The sequence below is a fragment of the Onthophagus taurus genome, chromosome 1 (genome assembly GCF_036711975.1).
Source record: "Onthophagus taurus isolate NC chromosome 1, IU_Otau_3.0, whole genome shotgun sequence".
Taxonomy (NCBI): Eukaryota; Metazoa; Arthropoda; class Insecta; order Coleoptera; family Scarabaeidae; genus Onthophagus; species Onthophagus taurus.
The window spans coordinates 20,676,054-20,698,555 of NC_091966.1; the positions used below are offsets into that span (position 1 = coordinate 20,676,054).

The following is a 22,502-nucleotide window of genomic DNA, read 5'->3' on the forward strand; positions in this document are numbered from 1 at the left end:
CTAAACGTGTCTGTACGGGCCTTTAGATAAGCTAGCTATAAGATACCGCTAAACTAATAGTTTACGGAGTCGGCGGTCCTACCACCTCAAGTTATCTCACAGGTAGGATATCTTTAAGATATTTAAAGAATCTAGTGATTTTATTTCGGGTGAATTTTTAAGTTGGCAACCATACAGTCAAAAGGCCTAATATTTTGACATTTATAGTTTATTTTAACTCATTTCCGCTCATTCTAACGTCAAACGTCGTCATAAATAGCACGTGTTTCAGTGATTATTTTATTCAAAATGGAAAACGACAATAAAAAAAAACGTAACGCAAATTATTCCAAACAAGAAATGGAACTGCTAATTGATTTAATTATAGAAAAAAAAACATAATAAAAAATAAAAAAAGTGACGCCGTTCACTGGCAGGAAAAGCATCAAGTACGTATGTACATAATTTTATTTAGTAATATGGAATAATGCTTCTACATCCGCTGTATTGCGTTATATAAAAAAAATGTTTTTTGGTTATTTTAGACATGGTGTGAAATAGCCCGGGCTATGATAGCCACTACAGGTATTGACCGGGATGTAAAAAGTGTCAAAGGGAAGTGAGAAAAAAGAATTCTATGATACGCATGAACACAATGAAGACCGGTGGGGGTCCTGTAGAAATTGTGTCCTTAACTCCTATTGAGGAAAAAGTGAAAGGTAAATTTACATTCGAATGATGTTAAAGTAGGTAAAAATGTTTATGCTTTAGGTCTCATACTATTATCAGTTGTTAGAATGCCATCAACATACGATTCAGATGTAATCACACTAATCACACATTCTGATTCTTTATTAACTGAGTTGGCGGTTACTGATGTAGAAGCAACAACTTCTACATCAGGCCTCTCACCTACTAGGAACGTTGTATTGGCTTTTACATCAGTAGATGCCAGAACACGTTAGTCGGAAGCAGAATGTGTGATTGAATGGAGCGCAACTGATGTCATTCCAACCGCTGGTGTAGAAGAGACAGCGGATACGCCACCATCACAAGTTGAAAATAAAGAAAATTGATCCTCTTGGACGCCTCAAAATTTAAAAAAGAGGAAAGCAAAATTCAGCTTCTAAACCAAGTAATTTATTCAATTATGTGTTAAATCATTCTAATACTTTATTTTTATTAATAGAAACAGCCAATCAAAAAGTTCACAATGAATTCAACAAGCTCACAGAAAAACGTGTGGAATTAACTGAGTTGCTAATAAAGCAAGCTAAAGAAGAACACGCCAAAAAAATGGAGCTCTTGGATCTTCAAATATTATTAAAAACAGAAAGAGGCTGGCTTATTATAAAGATTTTTTATTGTTTATTAGATAATATTCTTAATGTTTAAAAAATAATAATAAATATTCTTTTCTTAAAACAAATTATTTTATTGTAAATTTGCAAAATAATCAATAATTTCGTTCCTACGTGTTCTGTCTTCGTTGCCCCGCTCTGCCGGAAGATGATTATCCCGTTCTTCAATCTCCTCCTCATTGGGTGGTAGATCGTCTTTCATATTAATACACATGTTGTGTATTACCGCTGTAGCGACAATTAGAGGCTGCAATCTATAAATAATGAGAGTAGTATACATGACTGATTATTTCAGTATAAGGAAATGGTATACCTTTCAATTGAAATTCTTAGTTCCAACCGCAGCACTTGGAACCTTCCATGTATCTCTCTTCTACTAACTAACGTATAGCGGATGTTTTGTTGATCGCTTTGTTGTTGTAATTATGTTAGTTTATGTTATAATTTCTTTTTATGTTAATTTTTCGTTATTATGAGGATGCTTTGTAGGGGATATTCTCCCTGTATGCATCCCGAACATGTAATAAATAAAATAAAAAAATAAAACAAAATCTAAAAAATATTTAAGAAAGATTGTTAAGAAAATATTGAATTATACGTATGTATATCATGAATATTTTGTTTGATAATTTAGCCAGTTTATCAAATTCATATCGGTTTTCCTTTGCAGAAACTGATTATATTAAACTTAACGAGCTCGAACTAGTCGAAGTAAATTCACGTTCTTCTTTTTCTTTCGTTCAAAAATGGATTTTCTTCTATGATATTCTCACTTGCGGGTAAGTATCTCAGATTGATAAATATTTTCCAATTGTACAGTTTCCTGTGATAACCGGGATGAAATGTTCTTGGTAGTAAACAATAATTGTGACCTGGACTACGGAAAGGGGGTTTATGTGCGAAAGTATAATTTTATTTCTACGAAAAAAAAATCTAAAATTAAAATTTGCATTTTACGTTTCTTATTTAAAGACATTAAACTTTCGATGCAAATAACTCAGCCGCGAAGATAGTTGCGAAGCTGAGGTTAAGTTCATTGAAAAGATCGCACTTTACACTATTAGAAGATTCAAAATCGACCTCTTCACACCTAAGCCCCCTTTCCATAGTCCAGGTCACAATTAATGACTATGAATGCCAGCGCAACATCACAAATTAAATTTAGGAGTGGTTATTGTACCGATTACTGCCACGTTTGAATTTGTCAATACAAATTGAAAACGATTTTATAAAAAAATTAAAATATAGTGCAGTGGCCTAGTCAGATAGTAGATTGTTAGACAGTTCAATTTAATTTTTAAGTGTGGAAATTAGAAGACACTAGTGAATTGATAATGAAAACGTATGGTAGTGATTAAATACAAAAAATACTTTTAAAAAAATGTTTTTTTGTACTATTAAAAGTGTTGGAAGCAGATAAAACTACTTAAAGTAAACAAAATACTTAAAGCACATTATAGTATTTCAAGTACTTTTTATGTCAAACAAGAAAAAGTTTTCAGTAAATACAATGAAAGTACTTGAAGTAAACTACTTAAATTAATAAAGTACTGAATACTGTCCTTACATTTTTACTGCAAGTAGCTCAACTGTAGTTGTAGCAATGATGGATAATTGTGGGGTGTTCCTATACATTTCTGAAACGTTTCTGGAACTTTCGCAGAGACTAGCAATGGGATATACCGGCTGTCCCGAAACTCAACGTCAAGCGGGCACCGGGTGAGAGGCGAACCTGAGCCAACCCATACCTGTTCTGGTAAAAATGAGAAAAAGGTTCCATGTCTCTTAGTTTGTTACGTGCCAATTTTGTGTTAACGCTTTTCTTATTTTTTAAACGAATACTTTCTTTGTTAGTAACACAAATTTCCATGCCATTTGTTGTTGTTTGTTTTTTTTGTTTGTTTCAGGCCAGCTCGGCGAACGATTATTCTTTTTTTGATCTTCCCGTTTTAATCCTTAAATTCCTTGTAGTTCCCTATTTCTTAAACTAATTTAAATTTTCGATTTTGATTTGTAGAGGTCGCGAGGAAATTTAAAATTTTTATCGTGGCGGGTATAATTTTTGGGGGTTTCAAGTATTTCGCGCATGTCAATTTTTTTTGAATCAGGCGATTTGGTTTTAGCCGTGTTAACCCGGAAATCGCTCTCTTTACAACAACCAGTTAAGGGGATTGTACGTGTACGACGATAGTATTGGGCGACATTTTGGAAAATTAGTTTTTTTTTGGATTTTGGGTGATCGCTATTTCCGATTATTTGGGATAATCGTTGTACGTCGGCATTTTTTTTTAATCAATAAATAAGTTTTTTTTTTAAGAAAAAAATTACGGAGAAATTCCGGATTTTGCACGCAATTCTTATTTAAGAACTTTTTTTTACTGGTTAAAACCTCACACACACGATTTCTAAAAACTCTATTTCTACAACACGTTTTTCTGCAAAAAATACGTTATTTAAAAAATTCACACTTTTGTATGTTATTTGTATTTACTTTTTATTTCCTCTTAACTTTGTTAGAAGATGTGCCAGTCAATATGTCTTGCAAAAAGACTCTTTCAAATAAGGTTAATCTAAAGACAAAATTAAACAAACAAATTTATTTATTATCAATTTTAGAGCATTATTTTCTTAAAACTAAGGCAAATGCTCAAATTATTTGCCGTCGGCACTAATACAAGGTCTACATCGTCACAGAAAAGATCTTTTTACTAGTTGTGCAAATCTCTTTACATTTATTTCTTCTGCTGCTGTATAAATATTGTGGCTCAGTTCAATCAAAAACAGGCAATCATATTTATTAGGAAAAGAAAAATGGCAAGTGCAATACCATTTTGGAATCTTGACTAAACAGGCCATCTTTTAAAATAACTTGCCAAGGGTGTTGTACTACTCCTTTGTTGAGAAATCGTGTGTCAAACTTAATAGACATAAATTCTTTCAACTTTAACTCAATCAAACTAATACCTTTTTTTTTGCAAAACTAACGACCTTTGTTGTTCGATTTGTGACTGCCATAGTAGCATGGTTCATTAGGAATACATTATTAAAAAATCACTATTAAATTGCGAACATTTCTGACCGTAGTACCTAAAGATATGATGTACGGGAACGATTTTTAACATTTTTAAAAATATGTCTATTACCACTTAACTAAAAGACATAGAATTAAACTAAAATTAGAACTAACACTTGCACTATCACAAGAACTAACACTAGACCTAGAACTAGAACGTTTCGGCTGCCATGTTGCAACCGTCTTCAGAAACAAGTTCGAAGTGACTTCACTTCGAAGGTTGGTTAATATCATAGAATTTTTTTCTTATTTTTACCAGAACAGGTATGGGTTGGCATCTCACCAAGTGCCCGCTTGACGTTGAGTTTCGGGACAGTACTTATTGTTATTCAAAATACTCATGTTTCACTTTTTTATTAAATAGCTTTTTTATTTACGTACTTTTATTAACTTTGTAAATACAAACACCTAGAAGTATTAATTCATTTAAAAGAACGCGTTTATTTTTATGGATTATTCATTAAATCTTCTCCAAGAGGTCTTATAATAAGTTCTGACACCTAAAATTAATTTAATAACATCAAAATTTATCTGAAAACTATTTCCAATATAACTTACATGAACTCGTTGTGGAAGAGATAATAAATAAACAATGGTATCTGAAATATCCTCACTGTATAAATGAGGCAGTTTATCGTAAATTCTATCATTCATTTGTTGAGGAACTCCACTCGCAATCATAATATCTGTTTTAACCAATCCAGGACTCAACGTTTACAATATTCAAAAATTAATTCATCTCATTTCAAATTACAAAATCATAATAAACCTACAGTAATTTTTATTTTACTATTCATCCTTGCAAGTTCAACTCGAATATTTTCCGTCATAGCCACCAACGCACATTTTGAAGATCTGTACATAACCGCATTTGGATCTCCGAGATCATAATAACCCGCAACGCTGTTAATGTTAATTATATGACCGTCAATGTTGTTCTCTTTCATTATTTTTACTGCCTCTTTGCAAGTAATGGCGAGGCTCATGAAATTGGTGTCCATTATGTTTTTCCAATCTTGTAACTCTCCGTTAAGTACAGAAGCAGCAACGTAAATACCGGCATTATTAATCAAAACGTGAACGGGACCAATGTTTTTCGTCACCCAATCGAAACCATCGATTATTTCTTGGGGGTTTGTTAAATCGACACTTCGAGCAAATAATTTTTCGTTATGATTTGTGACTAAATTTTCAATTCGTTCTTTTCTTCTAGCGAAACCAACCACCTAAGAAAAATATTAATTTGTAATTGATTTGGATAGATTGTTAATAATATTGAATATTAATAAAATTACCTTCATTCCTATATTTAATAAAGATTTTACAGTAGCTGCGCCTATTCCTGCACTAGCACCCGTCACTATTGCAACTTTGTCTTTTAAATTATTTAACATCATTTTGAATGATCTTGTGGCAATTGGCGATTATTATATACTGCACTGTTTATTGGTGTTGGATACACGCTAAAATACAAATAATTCCGTTAAAAATATTATAGCCGTGTTAACTAGGAGATAATAAATTGCACAATCATGTCAATAAACATTAGATAATTATAGCATTTACGATTGTCATTGTAGTACTGATAGCGTCTAAAACTTGAATAATTACGGTAAAATTATATTTATCAAAAAGTTACTTTTATTTAAAAAAATCTTAAAATAACAAGTTACTTTTTTAATTAAAATTAATTAAAGATTGAATTCTTAATTTATTTCTGCCCAATTGGTTTTATGATAACATCAACAACCTAAAAAGAAACAATAAAAAGCATAATACTAAACCAAATCTAATTTTTTATTTCTTTTTACCTTGACATGTGGAGGATTACTCAAAATATACTTAACAGCGTTTGTAACGTCTTCCACGTTTAAAAAAGGTAACGTTGTCTTGAAATTTTTATCAAATTCCTCTTTAGTAAACACACCACTTGACACCCAAATATCTGTCTCAACAATACCTGGACTAACACTCTAAAACAAAACCAATATTATGTAAACATTAAAATGCAGATTTATAAGTATATATTTAATACCGAAACTCTAATTTTTGAATTAAGTCGTAACAAATGCAACCGTATACTTTCAGAAAGAGCTTTCAATCCATGTTTTGAAGCAATATACATATCGAACGCATCCACATCGTCAACTTGATGACCAGCAGTACTCCCGATATTGATAATAATTCCATCGATATTATTTTTCGTCATTTGGAATATTGCTTCACGGCATGTTACCGATGCACCGATAAGATTCGTGTCTATAGTGTCTTTCCAATCTTTGATAACTCCGTCTATTATATTGTTTTTACCTGAAATTCCTGCATTGTTAATCAAAATTGTTAACGGTCCAACATTCTCTTCTATCCATTTAAATGAATTTATAATTTCCTCGGGTTTTGTTACATCGCATTTTAACGCATGAAGCGTTCCTTTAAATGAGCGCTTTTGCGTGATTTCTTCTATTTTTTCTTTACCTCTTGCTAAACCAACCACCTTGAATAAATTGAAGATATATTTTTTGAGAAATGAAGAATTATACAGAATTAAAAAGAAGGTATTCTTACTGTTATTCCATTATCCAAAAGCATTTCTGTTATATTTGCACCAATTCCGGCACTAGCGCCGGTTACAACAGCTACTTTATGTTCGTATTGGTTCATGCTTCCTAAATAAAATTTGTTTGTGCCATACGAATTTAAATAGTTTTGATTAATAAAAAAACATCAAGGTTATCTTAATACTTAAAATTTAATAGTTACATAACGTATTGAAATTTTACACAGAAAAGTTACGATTGAATGATTCGCATAAAATAATCATGACCGCTTATTTAGTATTTTTGTATAAACAATTTTTTTGACATTCGATTCGTACTATTTGTTAAATGTCATATTTCATTTCATGCAAATTTTTATGCAAAAGGAAAATTTAACGCTGAATTTTAATAATAGCAATCATTTTAATGAAACACTATAGAATGTGACAAGCGATAATATATTATTTTTTATTTTAATAGTGTCCGCTTCATGTACGTTTTCTTTAGAAATAATTGATGCAAAAATTTCAACTTTAGAATTCAAGGACTTAATGAATAAGGAACCAAAACATATTCTTGTTCACCATCAGAAACAATTTCATAAGCGAAAAGGCTTGATGGAACGAAAACAAAGAAAAAGATGAATCCCTTGATATTGTATTTTTCTGTGTTTTTGAGTTGAGTTTGTGACTGGGAGAAGTGCTTTCAGTCTGCATTGAATCTTCAGATCAATTGATGCTTTTAAACGTTTACACTGACCGGTTGTTGGAAACGGGGAAGGCTTCTATACGATTAAATTTTTTTCTTTAACTTTAGTTGGTTTGCCTATCCCCTTATCTTTGTTTTGTTGTATTATTGAGGTCGTAACAAGTTGTTTTGAGTTCATTATCATTTTACTAGTTATTAATACATTATAATGTTTGCTAATCATTTAAATTTACTAATTATGTATTACGAAGGAATCCCGCAATGAGTAATTTTCAAAAATTTGTTTTTCAAAAACTAATAGGTATTATTAAACACTTACTCTCTTTGTTTTAATTTGGTGTTATTTTTTGAAATTTGGTTTTACGTTATCCAGTAGACATAACATTCTTCTTCTCAATAAAATCTCTTCCGGACATTTCCAGGTTATCGTGTTCGACATAACATTTTCTTTAGAGCTGGTTTAAACTGGTTTCTATTGTTACTATAATATAAAGATGAAGCTAAATGGTTTCAAATTAAGTTCTTGTGTAAAAATTTTTGAAAATAAAGGCCATTTCATTGCTAGTAATTACTAGAATTAACTGTCCGCTCCAAAGACGCGGAATACAAATAAAACGCGTTAAGTTTAATTAATTGTTTAGTTTAAGGAAACGTTCAAATAATAATTAACTTAAATTTACTTCTTTCAATTAGAATGTGATAACTAAAGATAGTTCCGCAATGAAAATCAGGAATTACGTCGCAAGATTCTTGAAACTGTCGCGGAGTTACCAGAATTTTAGCGTGACTTCGATTACGAGTTAATCAGAATTGCATGAAGAACTAAGAAATTAAAAACGCAGCTGCGTACATCTTTCGTTATTACCATTCATGTGACGTCAGGGATGGCACCTGCTACGAATGTAACATTAGATAAAGGTGTAACTCATTCTTAAGAATAGCTTGGTGTTTTTCCCTGTTGGCTTTGCAGTTTCTTTTCTTCCTACTAAGTGAATTATTACATATGAACTCCACAACAAACAAACTTGATAGGCTGATAATTCAGCTTTTATTCAAATAGGATTTGAAATCTTTTAAATCTGCTGCAAATACAAGCCACATAGTTATCGAATACGTCTTAGTATTTAATTTTATTAGGATTATTTAAAAAATCAGCTTAATGTCGTGGTGGTTTACATTACTTAATTGCCTAATAACTAGTTTATAACTAGTTTTGATTTAGAAGTATTCAAGAGGAATAAGCAACTGATTGGAAGTGTGGAAAATATGTCAAACGCATTACTTCACATCCTACTTAATTGCTTTAATACATACAGTACTTTTGCGAATATCTTTAACAAATTGACAAATGAGTATTTGATTGTAGAACTTTCTTTCTCATTCAAACAAGATTAAAATTACATCACTATGTTTGTATAACATTGAATGGTCTTTAAAAAAATATGCGTAGCTTTTAGTGCAAAACTTTCAATGGGATCGGATTTATCGGTATTGGGTCATACACGCTTCATACATGTTTTGTTTTGAAACTGTCATACCGTAAGCGCTATCTAACGGACAATTTAACTTGTTTCCGACTGTACACCTCCTACGTCACAGAAAAGCCGCGAAATTATTTCGTTTGAATACTTGCTATTTTCCACTTCAAATTACGCAAAATATAAATTTTATCAATAGATTTCTTTTATGTTGTGTTCATACATATACTTGCATACATACGTATATATTTACGTAAAAATTGTCTCTAAATTTAATTAGTGTGTATGACTCCATTTATGTTCCAAGATATGTTAATCTTGACATATTACACTTATGATTGTTTCCATTCTTTTTATTGGATCATTTTTTTATTAAATACAGTGAAATACATTTTATTACAAACATAAAAATTGCACAATAAACCTAACCAAATTGTTTAAAATCTTCTCCAGTAGGTCTTATGATAAGCTCAGAAATCTAAAATATTAAAAAAGGAAAATATTAAGCTTTCAATAATTTAAATTAGTACTTACATGAACACGTTGAGGTGTGGATAAAACATAAACAACCGAGTTTGCAACATCTTCACTTAAAATATATGGAAATTTCGAATAAAAAGCTTCACTTGCTTGTTCGCCATGGTTCACAGAAATAATATCTGTTTTTACAACACCCGGACACAAAGACTATAATATTAAAAAAAAGTAAATACTTAAATTAACTAAAAACAATCAGCTTACAGTTATTCTAATTTTGCTATTCATTCTGGCTAATTCAACTCGCACATTCTCTGTCATAGCTCTTAATGCGATTTTAGAAGACCTATACATAACATTACTAGGTATCCAGGGATCATAATAACCAATAGTGCTGTTAATATTGACGATATAGCCGTCAATATTATTCTCCGTCATGATTTTTACAGCTTCTTTAGAGGCTATTGCATAACTCATAAAATTAGTATCCATGATTTGTTGCCAAGTTTCTAATTGTCCCGTTAAAACTGACGAGGCAATAGCTACACCTGCGTTATTAATTAAAACGTGTACAGGACCGACATTTTTGGTAACCCAAGCGAATCCGTCGATAATATCTTGGGACTTTGTTAAATCGACGCATCGAGCAAATAATTTTCCGTTATGATTATCAACTAAGTTTTCAATTTTTTCTTGTCTTCTTGCAAAACCAACCACCTAAAAATATTTAAATATAGTTATTGAGTTTTAAAAATACTAAATAAGTTAATATTATACGAAACAAACGTATACTAACGTAAATATAACTAACGTTAGGACATATTTCGTAAAAATAGTATTTATTAAATTAATCTGACCTTCATGCCTAGATTTAACAAGGCTTTGACTGTAGCAGCTCCAATGCCAGCGCTAGCACCTGTTACAATCGCCACTTTATCTTTTAAATCCATTATAAACACACTATATCTCGAAAATAATCTTAAAAATCTGTGTGGAATAAATTTTAAGTTACCGGTTTGAGTTTGCAAAGCAAATCACTGACAAATGTTACAACATGGTTTATATATACGTGACATGAGTGTAGGAAGAGATAAGTGCATGATTACGCTAAATTGATAATCGCGATGCTTTGCGCTATATCTTGCTTCGTCATCTATCTTGATCATGTATAAATTGTTTGGCGAGAGAAATACAAAACATAGTATTGTGTATCTTATTTTAAATTTAAAACATGATGAAATACAAGGGTTTATTTTTAACATCAGATAATCTAATAAATATTAATATGATTAGTTAACGATCCGTTGCGGTGGTTAAGGCATCTAAAACAGCCATTTCGATTTTTTGATGCGGAACTATGGCCAATCAACTATGGCCGGAATCTCATACTTGAGATCGTTCTTCATCTAGTCTTTATATCAAATCTTTTTCTATTAATTCTTGTAATTTTAGATCTCTAGAATAACACATCGATTCTAATTGAAACTTTAAATAGGGAGACGGCTGTACTTTCATGGTTAGTTCTATTAAGAATCTGTTGCAATCTTTCAACATACTTAAACCATTTTTCCGGTTCTTCTACTGATAAGCACTTATTGTTAGACATGATATTATGGTTCTGTTTAAGCTTCCAATTTGTCCGTTTCCTCGTGGTACCCCGGTAGTAAGCAGAACATGATTTGTTAATTTTTAGTGTGTACATAAAATTACGTTGTTGTCGAAGAAAATTGGTTTTCCTAACTTCCTCTCGCTACTATCAAAGCATTAGCCCCGCAGAGGTTAACATCAGTGGGTAACGACCGAGAGCATCAACATACGTTGTCCTGATCGATGACGAATGATATATTGAAATAGTTCTAGTAAAAGTGTCCATCTTGTATTACATAGCTCTGTTTTCTGTCATGTTTTAGTAAATGCTGAACAATCTGTAACAATTTCAAAGTTAATGTCTAATAAATAAACTCTAAACCGTTTGACGCCTTCAATGATAGCTAGTACTTCCAACTATTCCGACTCATTTAATACACAGGAAGTAATTTTTGATCATCTTCACTTTCTTGCATCAGTATTGCACCAAATTGTTAGCAGCATCACAATGTAATTCAGTTTTAGCATCATTTTGATAAATTTTAAGGACAGGACGTTATGATAAGATGGTGTTTAATCTTTCAAATGCTTCTTTCTGAATAGAAAGAATCCTCTTTCATTAAATCACTTAACGGTTTAGCTATCAGCGAATAATTTTTGACAAATTTTTGGAAAATAACCATCAAGGCACAAAGTGATTATAGCTACTTCAGATTTCTAGGATCTGGAAATTTTGTTACAGCTTCTATTTCTCTCGGAGATGGTCGAATACTTCCATTAATTATTTCATAACCTAAATACTCTACTTCTGACTTCAAGGATTGACATTTGTTCCAATTAATCTCTAATCCGTGATCTTCAGCAACCTTTAATACATATTCCAATCTTTCGAGAGCCTCCCTCTCGTTTTCAGCTATAATTATAATATCATCCATGTAAGTTAGAATCATTTCATCCCTGATCAAATCTTTGAAGGTATTGTTAATAAATCTTTGGAATATGGCCGGTGAATTGCAAAGCCCAAATGGTTTTCGAAGAAATTGAAATTGACCAGCAGGGCACAAAGGGTGTAAATTTTCTAATTCTTCTGCAACGAATATCTGTGATTTATGCAATCTGTCTAGCGATTAGTCTTTCACGATTATTTTATTAATTTTTCGGTAATCTACACATAGGTGTGTATCTCCATTTTTTTTTTTGAATAAAACAATCGGACTTGAATTGTCAGAACAGCTGTGTTCCACGACTCCTTCACCTAGCCATCCATCAATTTGTTTATTTATTTCATCAATTTCTGCCTACGATAAACGTCGTGGTCTATCGGAAATCGGAATGTCTTCTTTTAAAACAATTTTTGTTTGTATTGGAGTTGTTATACGTTTTTCCGGTCGATAATTGTTGATCAATTTTCTAACCTCTTCCCTTCGTGTCTTTTATCTCAGGTAAATTGTCAATCGTGTCGTCATCAACAGCAATTTGCATAAATTCTAATTTTTCCTGTATCTTCGTGAAATGGATTTCAGACTGGTTAATCAATACTTCTTCCTGTGAGAGTAAATCATCGCCCAAAAGTAACCTGCAACTCATAACGTTTTCAGGTATAATGTGTATTGTAGACTAACGCACATCGCCATCTATAATAATGTTACACACAGTCCCAAAATCTAATGCTGTTCTTTCCAATGCCAATAAGTGTTATAAACTTTTCTTCATGTCGTGGTATCTTCGAGCGTAAGTAGTTGTTGATGCAAATGAGGTTGATTGCGCTTCCACTTCTTTATAATTCTGTCCTAGTTCATACGCCATTTCATCATTACAGTCATTTCTTCAAAGTTTACTATCCAATCAGTTTCCTGCATTTCATTTTCGCCAGACAATGTATTTAAATAATCTTCTACATTAGGTTGAAATTGAAGTTAATATCCATTATACCAGTTTGTTTAACGTGATAGAAAAAATTTCGAATTTTGTTGTACTTTTACTGGTTTATTTATATTTTTGTTGTCTAACTAGCTTCGGCAAAAAGCCATCATCAGAGACAACTAAAAGAATTAACAATTTTTAATTAATAAGTGAAGTTTAAATATGTGAATTAACAATAAAAAGTTCTTTAAAAAATACTTACAAGTCAATGAATTTTACAGGAAATTAACATCGAAAACATAAAGCGGTGAACAAATTAAAATTATTATTGTCACAAAATTTACTTAAAATAAACGTAAACATTTTTTTACAAAATCTTTAAAAATTTAACTCCGCATGGAACAATCTTCTACATCACGGAACGATAAGGCAAAAGTGGGTTTTGTTGAATGGTCAGCATTAAAATGTTTTTTATCGACGTTTTTTCATCATCGATATGACCTTCCATCTTCTTCATCGCTTTCACTGCTTGATTTTTCACTTTCTTCGTATAATTTCTTCGACTTCATTCTTGTCTTCATCAATTTCATCGGTTTCATTGTTTCTTGGTTGTCGTCGTCGTCTTGAATACAATCTACCTTTATCCCGTCTTCAGCACCGTACTGGTATTCTTCTTCGTTTCTTACACGTTGTGGCATTTTCCATCTTCATTTTCACCGTTTTATTTTTCTTTATCTTTCTTACGTCATCATCGACGGAGGAAACTATAGTATTATCAAATTCCACAAAATCCTTGCCATCGTCTTTATTCATCATATTTTCGTTTTCCTTTTTTTTAGTTGTAAAAAAGTTCTCGTAGAAACAGTCGTTATCGATTGGTAACGAACGCCGTCTGTCTGGCAGTACGATGGAAAATTACGATGGTATCGTATCACTACTGCGTATCATAAAATGCAACGACGCAACGCAGTGTCAATGTATTGTCCCATATCGCCAATGCGTATCCTAATTAAATGTGCAACGGGTATGCGATACGAACCAAAAGTGTGACGTTTGTGGATGCATCAAATTCAGATCAAATTTATTAACCGACTTGAATTTTCAATCTGTAAGCGTATTGTACAAAAATTTTACTAGGATGCGCCATCGACATAGACTTTATGTCTATGGGATGCGTGGGATTCTCGATTCTTATTCTAGTCTTTAATACTTATTTAAAATATCAAAGCAAACAATCAAACTTTCATTTTTTCCCTCTGTGGGGTGCTAAATGATAAACCATTTTCTCTTTGCATTCATCAACGGTCTTATCCATTTATGTTGCAATTTCCTCTGACGCATCTTGTTTTCGAAATGTATTGAAATGGTTCGGATGTTTCAGATCCTAAACGATTTCATACCTCCGCTAAGTATCGATAAAACTTATAGTTTCTTCTTTACTCCATTTACACAACACAATGTCGAGTGGTGAGAGAAAAACGAGCTCGTACCAATACTACGTACGTACTGAACAGGATTCAACGTGCAACGCAACTCGTCCAAATACGATTCAACTCCGTATCGTATCATTTCTTTGACGTGATGGTGAAAAACCGACAAATAGAGAATCAAACTCGTTGCGTATCTTTGTATCATGTTTTGATACGCAACTATGCAACGCTTCCCCGTACACTCTGATACGCAACGGTCGGTGATACGATACGCCGATACGCAACAAATGTATACCCACCTTAACGTGTTTCAACAAGAACGGTGGTTATTTTAGCTCTATTTATTGTTTACTTTACAATAATTTGCTTACTTACAGTCTTATGAACAGTTTTTGTCACTAAACACTTTATGTTGATCGCGGTTGAGCCCTCAAATTTGTAGTATTTGGTTGTCAAATTAAAATGACATGTATAACCAAACCAAAATATTTATTTTAATGTAAAGTGACAAACTATTAACCCTCCAGTTGACGAGCTGGGTTTGTGAGATCTGCCAAAATCATTTTTTATTGTATCTTTCCAAATATGTTGTTAAATTGATTTATCTTCTGGGTACCTTCTTATTTTTACTAAATAAGTTTTGTCGTTTAGTTATGAGAAAGGCGTTGAGCCTATTAGACCCAACCCGAGTGTTTGTTTAAGTTTTTTCATCTAACTTTTTATCATAAATGATAGAAACGTTATTGTTAAATGATTTCTATTGTGTATAAAGTGTTTTGGGGCATCCCCAGTCTTGTAACTACGTTTGGACAATACCGATACAAGAGAGGAGCAACAGAAACTAGACAAACTTGCTACCATACATGGGTGAATATGTGACCCTAGACGAAATGCTATTAGCATTTCCCGGAAGATGTAGCTTTAGGGTCTACATTCCAAATAAACTAAATAAATATGGGATAAAAGTGTTTTCTACAGTGAATGCAAGAACCTTTTACACATCGCATTTGGGGATTTATGTTGGACTGCAACTTGCAGGATCCTTTCAAGTGGACAATTCTGCAGTTGCGGTCTTTATGAGAATGACCAACCATATTTCGGGAACAGTAGGGAATGCTACGATGGATCGCTGGCTAACTAGTATCGAAGCCGTAAGTCGATTGCTGCATGAACATCGCCTAACAGTAGTTGGTACAATCCAATCCAATCGAAAATCATTGCCAAATGAAATTAATATCAAGGATAGGGCTGTAAGGTCTTCAGTTTTCGCACTCTTTGTATTATTATAGAATATTAGTAGTTGATAGAATGATTACAACGATCTTACAACGTTGCTCGTTGCAACGTTACAACGTTTTCTTCTATAAACTGAATGTAGCAGCAATGAATGATGAATGAGTTGTCATAATAAATAAATGTAATAATCCTGGACTGGAATACTAAGAGGACTAGCGGCTAAATTATGAGGACTACCAACTTTACAACAATCTGGTCAAACGGTTTCGACTGGTCAATAAAGGTGCAAATACTGCAAAGATCGAAAATCGAAGTATTTTTGCATGTTTTATGGTATTTGCATCTGTTTGGAGCATACAGATCTATGCTGCCATGGTGTGCAATCTTACTACTATAAAAATGTAGACCCAGGTTTTAGTACCCTCACAATCCACTGGATGACGTTGTAGCCTGAATTTGTAGCAATCTGCATTATCTACACAAACAAAGCGCTTGTAGCCATAGAAAAATTTATATGTAACGTCAAACTCAAAGGGCTCAAAGGTGAACGTCACATTTTTGTTTTGTCGTTTGGTGTGATAACTGGTGATAACACCTTTGTATAAGTAAATATTCTTCCTTACTTTCCTTTGGCTTAGTGTTTTATATCCTTTAGTTAAGTGTTTAAATAAGTTAGGGCCACTTTCACCACCTCTTCATAAGTTTATCCGATAGATAAATTGGCGCTCTTAAATGAGAGCAATATATATTATATTTAAAATTATGAATTTTATCTTGGAAAAACTATAAATTCATATTTTTTTGCATTTATTTGTAAAATGTACTTGACCTCTTCAAAATAAAGTATTGGTATAAACCGGTATAGAAATACCTATATTTAAATTTCGCGCTTTAACTTAATTAGTTCCCTCACAATCCCCTTGGGAGCGCTGAATGTACCAAAATATAGTAGGGAGATGACCTTCTATATACATAATATATATAAATTTTTCTATGTATGCTGCATCGACTGCGTAAAGAATTTTAAGATGTTTGACATTTGAGATATGAAATAGCTATTTTTGATACAAGATAGCGAAATGACACTTTTGCATTCGAGAATGCAAAAGAATTTCGTTGTAGTGTATCAAACAACATTTTTTCGAAAACTGCGTATTCTAAAGTTATAAATTAATAAAAAGACCAAATTCAGGATAATGACATTAGGCCAAATTCATAAACGTCACTAAAGTGACACTCACCCTAAACTCCTACTAAGTTGCGGTTAGGCACTAATTTTGGTATTCAAGAACAGTTAGGGACTAATTAGTGACTAACTTTTTTCTAACTATAGGTTAAAGATTTAGGGAAAAGTGAGTAAAATTTGAGTGCGCAATCGCGAGCACTAATCTAACCCTAACTGTCATTTTGCTGTTGTCTTAATTCGTTTTTTATAGATTTGCTATCATAAATTCCGAAGAAAGCAGTTGTGATTACTCGCGTTTATTAGATTATCATTGTTAAATTGGCGATGTTTACCTCCAGGTTCATCATTTTTCGTAAAAGAATATAAAAAAATCACAATATTTGCATAAAACGATGACTAATTTATTATAAAGAAATTTCGGTGCTACAGATCTGTTTCGGTTAACTATGTAACCGTCTTCAGGCACGACGTCGTATTTAGTACTTCAATAAAAAGGGATTAACAATCATCGTATATATCCGTATATATATCACCGTATATATGTTAATCCCTTTTTATTGAAGTACTAAATACGACGTCGTGCCTGAAGACGGTTACATAGTTAACCGAAACAGATCTGTAGCACCGAAATTTCTTTATAATAAATTAGTCATCGTTTTATGCAAATATTGTGATTTTTTTATATTCTATCATTGTTAGTTGTGTTGTTTTTATAAATTTGATTGTTAGTTATTAGTTACGATTGTTATAGTTTTGATTATTACTTATTCTTTCGTTATAAATTCATTCTTTACATCTATCAAAATGGATAATAGAATAGAATTATTATTAGTAGAATTTATTGAACACGCTGAAGATGTTTTTTGCCATGATCGTGCACCAAGGTAAGTAAATAACATAATTTATATACACATAAATAGCTAATACACATCATAAATTTGTTATTAGAATAATTTTAAGAGATGTCGGAAATCCTTTGGAGTCCTACCGCCAAAAAGAGTTGATACAACGTTTTCGGTTTGGTCGTGACATAATCCAAAATATATTATTACCATTGGTTTACCCAAGAGACGTTGCTACAACAAATCGTGGCTTGCCAATTCCACCCATCATAAAACTTTGTACCGCTCTTCGGTTTTATGCAAGTGGAAGTTATCAGGTAATTATAAAAGACATCTTTTATAATTATAGTATAAAGGTAGAGGACAAGTTTAGCATATTATTACATCTTGTACTTACAGAGGATATGTGGGGATTTACCGCACATCAGCCAGACATCCACTTGCCGAATAATAAATGAGGTGTCGGAATTACTGGCAAGAAATATTGGAAAATATGTGAATTTCCCAAGCAGTGAAGCCGAAAAAACCAACCTACGACGAAAATTTTTCGAAATTGGAGGTTTTCCTGGAGTTGTAGGGTGTGTTGACGGGACTCACATATAAATTAAAAGTCCGGGAGGTGCCAATGCCGAAATATTTAGAAACAGGAAGTGATTTATGTCCTTAAATGTTCAGGTCGTGGCTGGACCAACTTTGAAAATCTTTGATATTGTTATAAGATGGCCTGGGTCTGCACACGATAGCAGGATATTTAATAGCAACGCTGTGGCTATGAAATTTGAATCGAAGCTATTAACTGGAATATTGTTGGGCGACAGTGCCTACCAGCAAAATCAATTTTTGAACAACGATATAATATAGCACATGTTCGTACCAGAAACGTTGTAGAAAGAACGTTTGGCGTTTGGAAAGGACGGTTTCGGTGCCTAACTGGGGCCTTACAATGTAACATAAAAAATGTAACAAGGATTATTGCTGCTACAGCAGTGTTGCATAATATTGCGCAGGATATTGGGGCAGAAATCCCCAATAATAATGAAATTCCGAATGAAGAACGTATTGTGCCAGTTCTTCCTGCCGTGGATCGTCGAAGAGGGAATATAATAAGGAACGCTTTCATACAAAGACATTTCATGTAATAATTTTTAGTTTGTGTACCTTTGTACCTTTCATAATATATTAATTTTGATTACATTTCCTTGATTTTCTAAATATATTTTTTTAAAGTCTCTAATTATTAAAGATGTTCTATACTATTATCGTTTCCATGTATTGTATTAGAAATAATAATGTAGAGGTAATGCAAAGATAAGTTTATTTAATTAAATTTATTACTTATTAATTTCTTTTTTTAATAATTCAATTTCTAATTTTAATTTCTCCTTATTTATCTCATGCAATTCTGCTGCCTGCTGTCTTCTTTCTTCTATTTCTTTCATTTATGCCTTATGCAATTCGTTGTCATTAATTCTTTGTTGCCTTAATCTCTTCAACCTCATCTCGGCCTCCTCTTCTAAGGCGCTGGCAACCTTCCCTCGACTGCTCCGAACCCTCGGGGTTACTGATATGCGGTGGTGCACTGTCGGAGTATCTTTGAGAAATAAATTCAATATAAAGGTTAAAATAATTACTTTTAAAAGCAAGCACTTGCTGGGTTCAGGGCTAGAGCCTTGCTCGACGACAACTGGTTGGAGTACATTATTTCTATCTAAATTATACTCCGTACTACCACCAGCTGTACAAGTTTCACTATCAATAGCTTCCGACAGTTCAATATCAACAGCATTTAAGACAGCGTCAACCGCATCATCATCTGGGATTGGAACGAATAATCCACCTCCTGTAGCCATCCTTGCCTTCTTTTCAGCGGCTAATTCTTTCTTCCTTCTAGCTTTGATGTTTTCCCAACATTTTCTAAGTTGCTCCAATGTACGCTGTCATTCAAAAGAGACACACGTTAAGAAATAAATTAAAATTAGTAGAAAAATTTAACATATAAAGGTTGTTTCAGCCATAGAATTATATTCTTTGGTAAGATTTTCCCAGGACTTTTTCTTTTTTGAAGTCGATACGCAATCTGACTTTTTGCATTCAATATCATTATATTTACCCACCAAATCTAACAAAATTCTTTTTTCGTCCGCGCTCATAAAGGTTCGTTTTGGTTCCATAACGTCAACAAAACGTCATCGATTGTTATGACGTTTTCCCTAATTGCACACTAACGTTAGTGACTCTTTATGAATACCAAACTTTAGGGAGAGTGACACTTAAATTCCACTAACCCTAAAGTTAGTAATATTTTAGGTTAGTGTTAGCTTAGGTTAAGTGTCACTTTAGTGACGTTTATGAATTTGGCCCTACGAATTCATTTAATGTTATGCCAAAAACTTAACGTCACATCGATTTAACCTCACATATTGAACAAATGTACTATTATAAATTTGCATTTAAACATGAAATGAAATGATAAAACAATTAAATGTTGATTACTTTGTGATTATAATTTGTTCATAACAATAAATTAACAATTAATAGTATCAAATTCTTTAATTATCGTAGCTGGACGTAAAAGTCTTTTGCGACCTGGACTATGTCCTGGACGTAAAAGACTTTTTTCTTCAAACGTCATTAAATGACAACTTTGTTGTCGTGTTTACTCGCGGTAGAAGTAAGTCATTGTTGCATAACGACGGTTGCTAAGATCAACATAGCAAAAAAGTACTTCAGCGTTATGGCGCTAAAGTAAATTTCACTTTAGCGCCATAGCGCTGAAGCACATGTCACTTTAGCGCCGTATTAGAAATGACGTTTGAAGAAAAAATACTATGTTTTATTCGGAAGAGAAGCAGTTTCGTTTGTGGCTGGTCCGTCATTGCCGGACTCACTTCGTTCGTCCGGCAAACTGTCGGACACGCCACAATTTTAACGGCTCATCTGTCATTAGCGACTCACTGCGTTCGTCGCTAAACGACAGACCACGCCATAAAAAACACTGCTTCTCTTCCATATAAAACAATATACTATTACGTCCTGTTGACAAAAAACTATCGTTTTGACGGTCGCTACGTACTACGCAAAAGTCAACTTTTACTAGCAGTTTTCGAAAAATTCATTTTTTTGTGTTTGTTGAACATTTTACTTTACGTTTAGGCAAATGTTTTTGTTATATTGTTTTCAAATTTTTTTATTTACAATTTTTTATGTAATGTACAAATGTAATATTTTTTCTAATAAATAATAACTCTTTGGGCAATTGTTTTTTGATAACTATTTCTACTTTCAGCAGTACCAAATAAAACGGACTAACAGTAGAATACAAATTTAGTATTTTATTGTGTTATTGTAGGAGGAATAAGCATCAAACTTTCGGTCTGAGAAACCCAGCCCGTCGAACGGTGTGATTTTTAAACCACCCGTCAACTGCAGGGTTAAACGTCTTGTCTTTTAACTTAAATATTTAACACTCCTTTTTAAACGCTTTTTAATACATCATTTATTTTATAAGAAAATAGTTCGATTATTCATTACGTCTTCACTTGTACCCTTTCGGTGTAAAAAGTCAAGGCCCCTCAGTTTAGAGATCGATATCTTCGCAACCGCTCGATAAAAAAAATTGCGACAAAGTTTGTTGTAATCACTGAACATTTCTACGTAACATATATTAATTTGAAAATTTTCTGATTCGCGGTTTTCTATTTATCGCGAGTTAAATGAAAAAAGTACCCGATTTTTTACGGTACCGACAACTTTGCGATTTTTTGTCGATTTTTTTTTCGATTTTGAATTTTGAACACGTAGTAGCCTGATGTTTTCTTAATGAGTGGCATATTTTATTTTTACCAAATTCCATACAGTTTCGCGGAAAATCGCGGTTTAGTAAGACGCCGCGCCGTTATGTCGAAAACGGCTGGTTGGATTTCCTTGCTGATTTGACCAAAATATGCCAAATAATTGCGTTTATCGGATACCGTTATCAGTTTTTCAAAGTTATACCTCTTTAATTTTTTTAGAGCGATTTAAACGAATTATAAATTAAAAAGAAACAGAAATAAGCTCTGCGGGGGAGGGGGTTCCGTCCAATCGGAAAAGATGGTGTGTTCCAGACAGTACGTCGCGCCTTATCTTTTCTACATAAAGAAATATATAATAAGCAATATAATAAGAAATATATAATAAGCGCCGTCCTTTCTCTGGAACATACCAAGACTATTTTTTCCGATTGGTCGAAACCCTCCTCTCCCCGCATGGCTTATTTCTGTTTCTTTTTAATTTATAATTCGTTTAAATCGCTCTAAAAAAATTAAAGAGGTATAACTTTGAAAAACTGATAACGGTATCCGATAAACGCAATTATTTGACACATTTTGGTTAAAATTGCGTTGAAATCGATCAAATCGTGCAACTAAATCGCGATTTTCCGCGAAACTATATGGAATATCGTAATAATAAAATATTAAGAATACATCAGACAGATTAGTTTTCGAGAAAAAAAATCACAAAGTTGACAAAGTTGTCAGTACCGTAATAAATCAGATACTTTTTTCATTTAACTCCCGATAAAAAGAAAACCGCGGATCCGAAAATTTTCGAATTAACATATGTTACGTAGAATAGTTCAGTGATTACAACAAACGTTGTCGCAATTTTTTTTATCGAGCAGTTGCGAAGATATCAATTTCTAAAGTGAGAGGTCTTGACTTTTTGCACCGATAGTAGTCTCTCTCTAATGTCTTCTGTGTGAC

General features: G+C 32.7%; 4 protein-coding genes and 2 long non-coding RNA genes across 6 annotated transcripts; 2 read left to right on the forward strand and 4 right to left on the reverse strand.

Annotated features, from left to right (window-relative positions):
• The first annotated feature begins 187 nt into the window (after positions 1 to 187).
• Positions 188 to 1,379, forward strand: LOC139431481 (uncharacterized). The gene is made up of 4 exons (XR_011641612.1): positions 188 to 428; positions 525 to 698; positions 751 to 1,114; positions 1,169 to 1,379. It is a non-coding gene; the product is annotated as an uncharacterized lncRNA (long non-coding RNA).
• A 3,399-nt stretch (positions 1,380 to 4,778) lies between these two features.
• On the reverse strand, positions 4,779 to 5,877 carry LOC139430921 (farnesol dehydrogenase-like). The gene is made up of 3 exons (XM_071198400.1): positions 5,709 to 5,877; positions 4,972 to 5,639; positions 4,779 to 4,913 (listed from the first exon to the last, which is right to left on the reverse strand). The coding sequence occupies exons 1-2, from the start codon at positions 5,808 to 5,810 to the stop codon at positions 5,172 to 5,174; spliced, it is 570 nt and encodes a 189-aa protein (XP_071054501.1). The 5' UTR covers positions 5,811 to 5,877; the 3' UTR covers positions 4,779 to 4,913; positions 4,972 to 5,171.
• Positions 5,878 to 6,031: 154 nt separating this feature from the next.
• LOC111416722 (farnesol dehydrogenase-like) lies at positions 6,032 to 7,218 on the reverse strand. The gene is made up of 4 exons (XM_023048816.2): positions 6,979 to 7,218; positions 6,449 to 6,907; positions 6,225 to 6,386; positions 6,032 to 6,163 (listed from the first exon to the last, which is right to left on the reverse strand). Exons 1-4 carry the CDS (start codon positions 7,072 to 7,074, stop codon positions 6,125 to 6,127), a joined length of 756 nt encoding a protein of 251 aa, XP_022904584.1. The 5' UTR covers positions 7,075 to 7,218; the 3' UTR covers positions 6,032 to 6,124.
• Positions 7,219 to 9,474: 2,256 nt separating this feature from the next.
• LOC111416648 (farnesol dehydrogenase-like) lies at positions 9,475 to 10,658 on the reverse strand. The gene is made up of 4 exons (XM_023048728.2): positions 10,471 to 10,658; positions 9,878 to 10,330; positions 9,671 to 9,823; positions 9,475 to 9,614 (listed from the first exon to the last, which is right to left on the reverse strand). The coding sequence occupies exons 1-4, from the start codon at positions 10,561 to 10,563 to the stop codon at positions 9,561 to 9,563; spliced, it is 753 nt and encodes a 250-aa protein (XP_022904496.1). The 5' UTR covers positions 10,564 to 10,658; the 3' UTR covers positions 9,475 to 9,560.
• A 7,010-nt stretch (positions 10,659 to 17,668) lies between these two features.
• LOC111416732 (uncharacterized) lies at positions 17,669 to 18,593 on the forward strand. Its single transcript, XR_011641281.1, has 3 exons — positions 17,669 to 17,799; positions 17,864 to 18,074; positions 18,157 to 18,593. It is a non-coding gene; the product is annotated as an uncharacterized lncRNA (long non-coding RNA).
• Positions 18,594 to 19,196: 603 nt separating this feature from the next.
• On the reverse strand, positions 19,197 to 22,006 carry LOC111416702 (myb/SANT-like DNA-binding domain-containing protein 3). The gene is made up of 2 exons (XM_071198994.1): positions 21,962 to 22,006; positions 19,197 to 19,691 (listed from the first exon to the last, which is right to left on the reverse strand). Exons 1-2 carry the CDS (start codon positions 22,004 to 22,006, stop codon positions 19,197 to 19,199), a joined length of 540 nt encoding a protein of 179 aa, XP_071055095.1.
• Between the last annotated feature and the right edge of the window lie 496 nt (positions 22,007 to 22,502).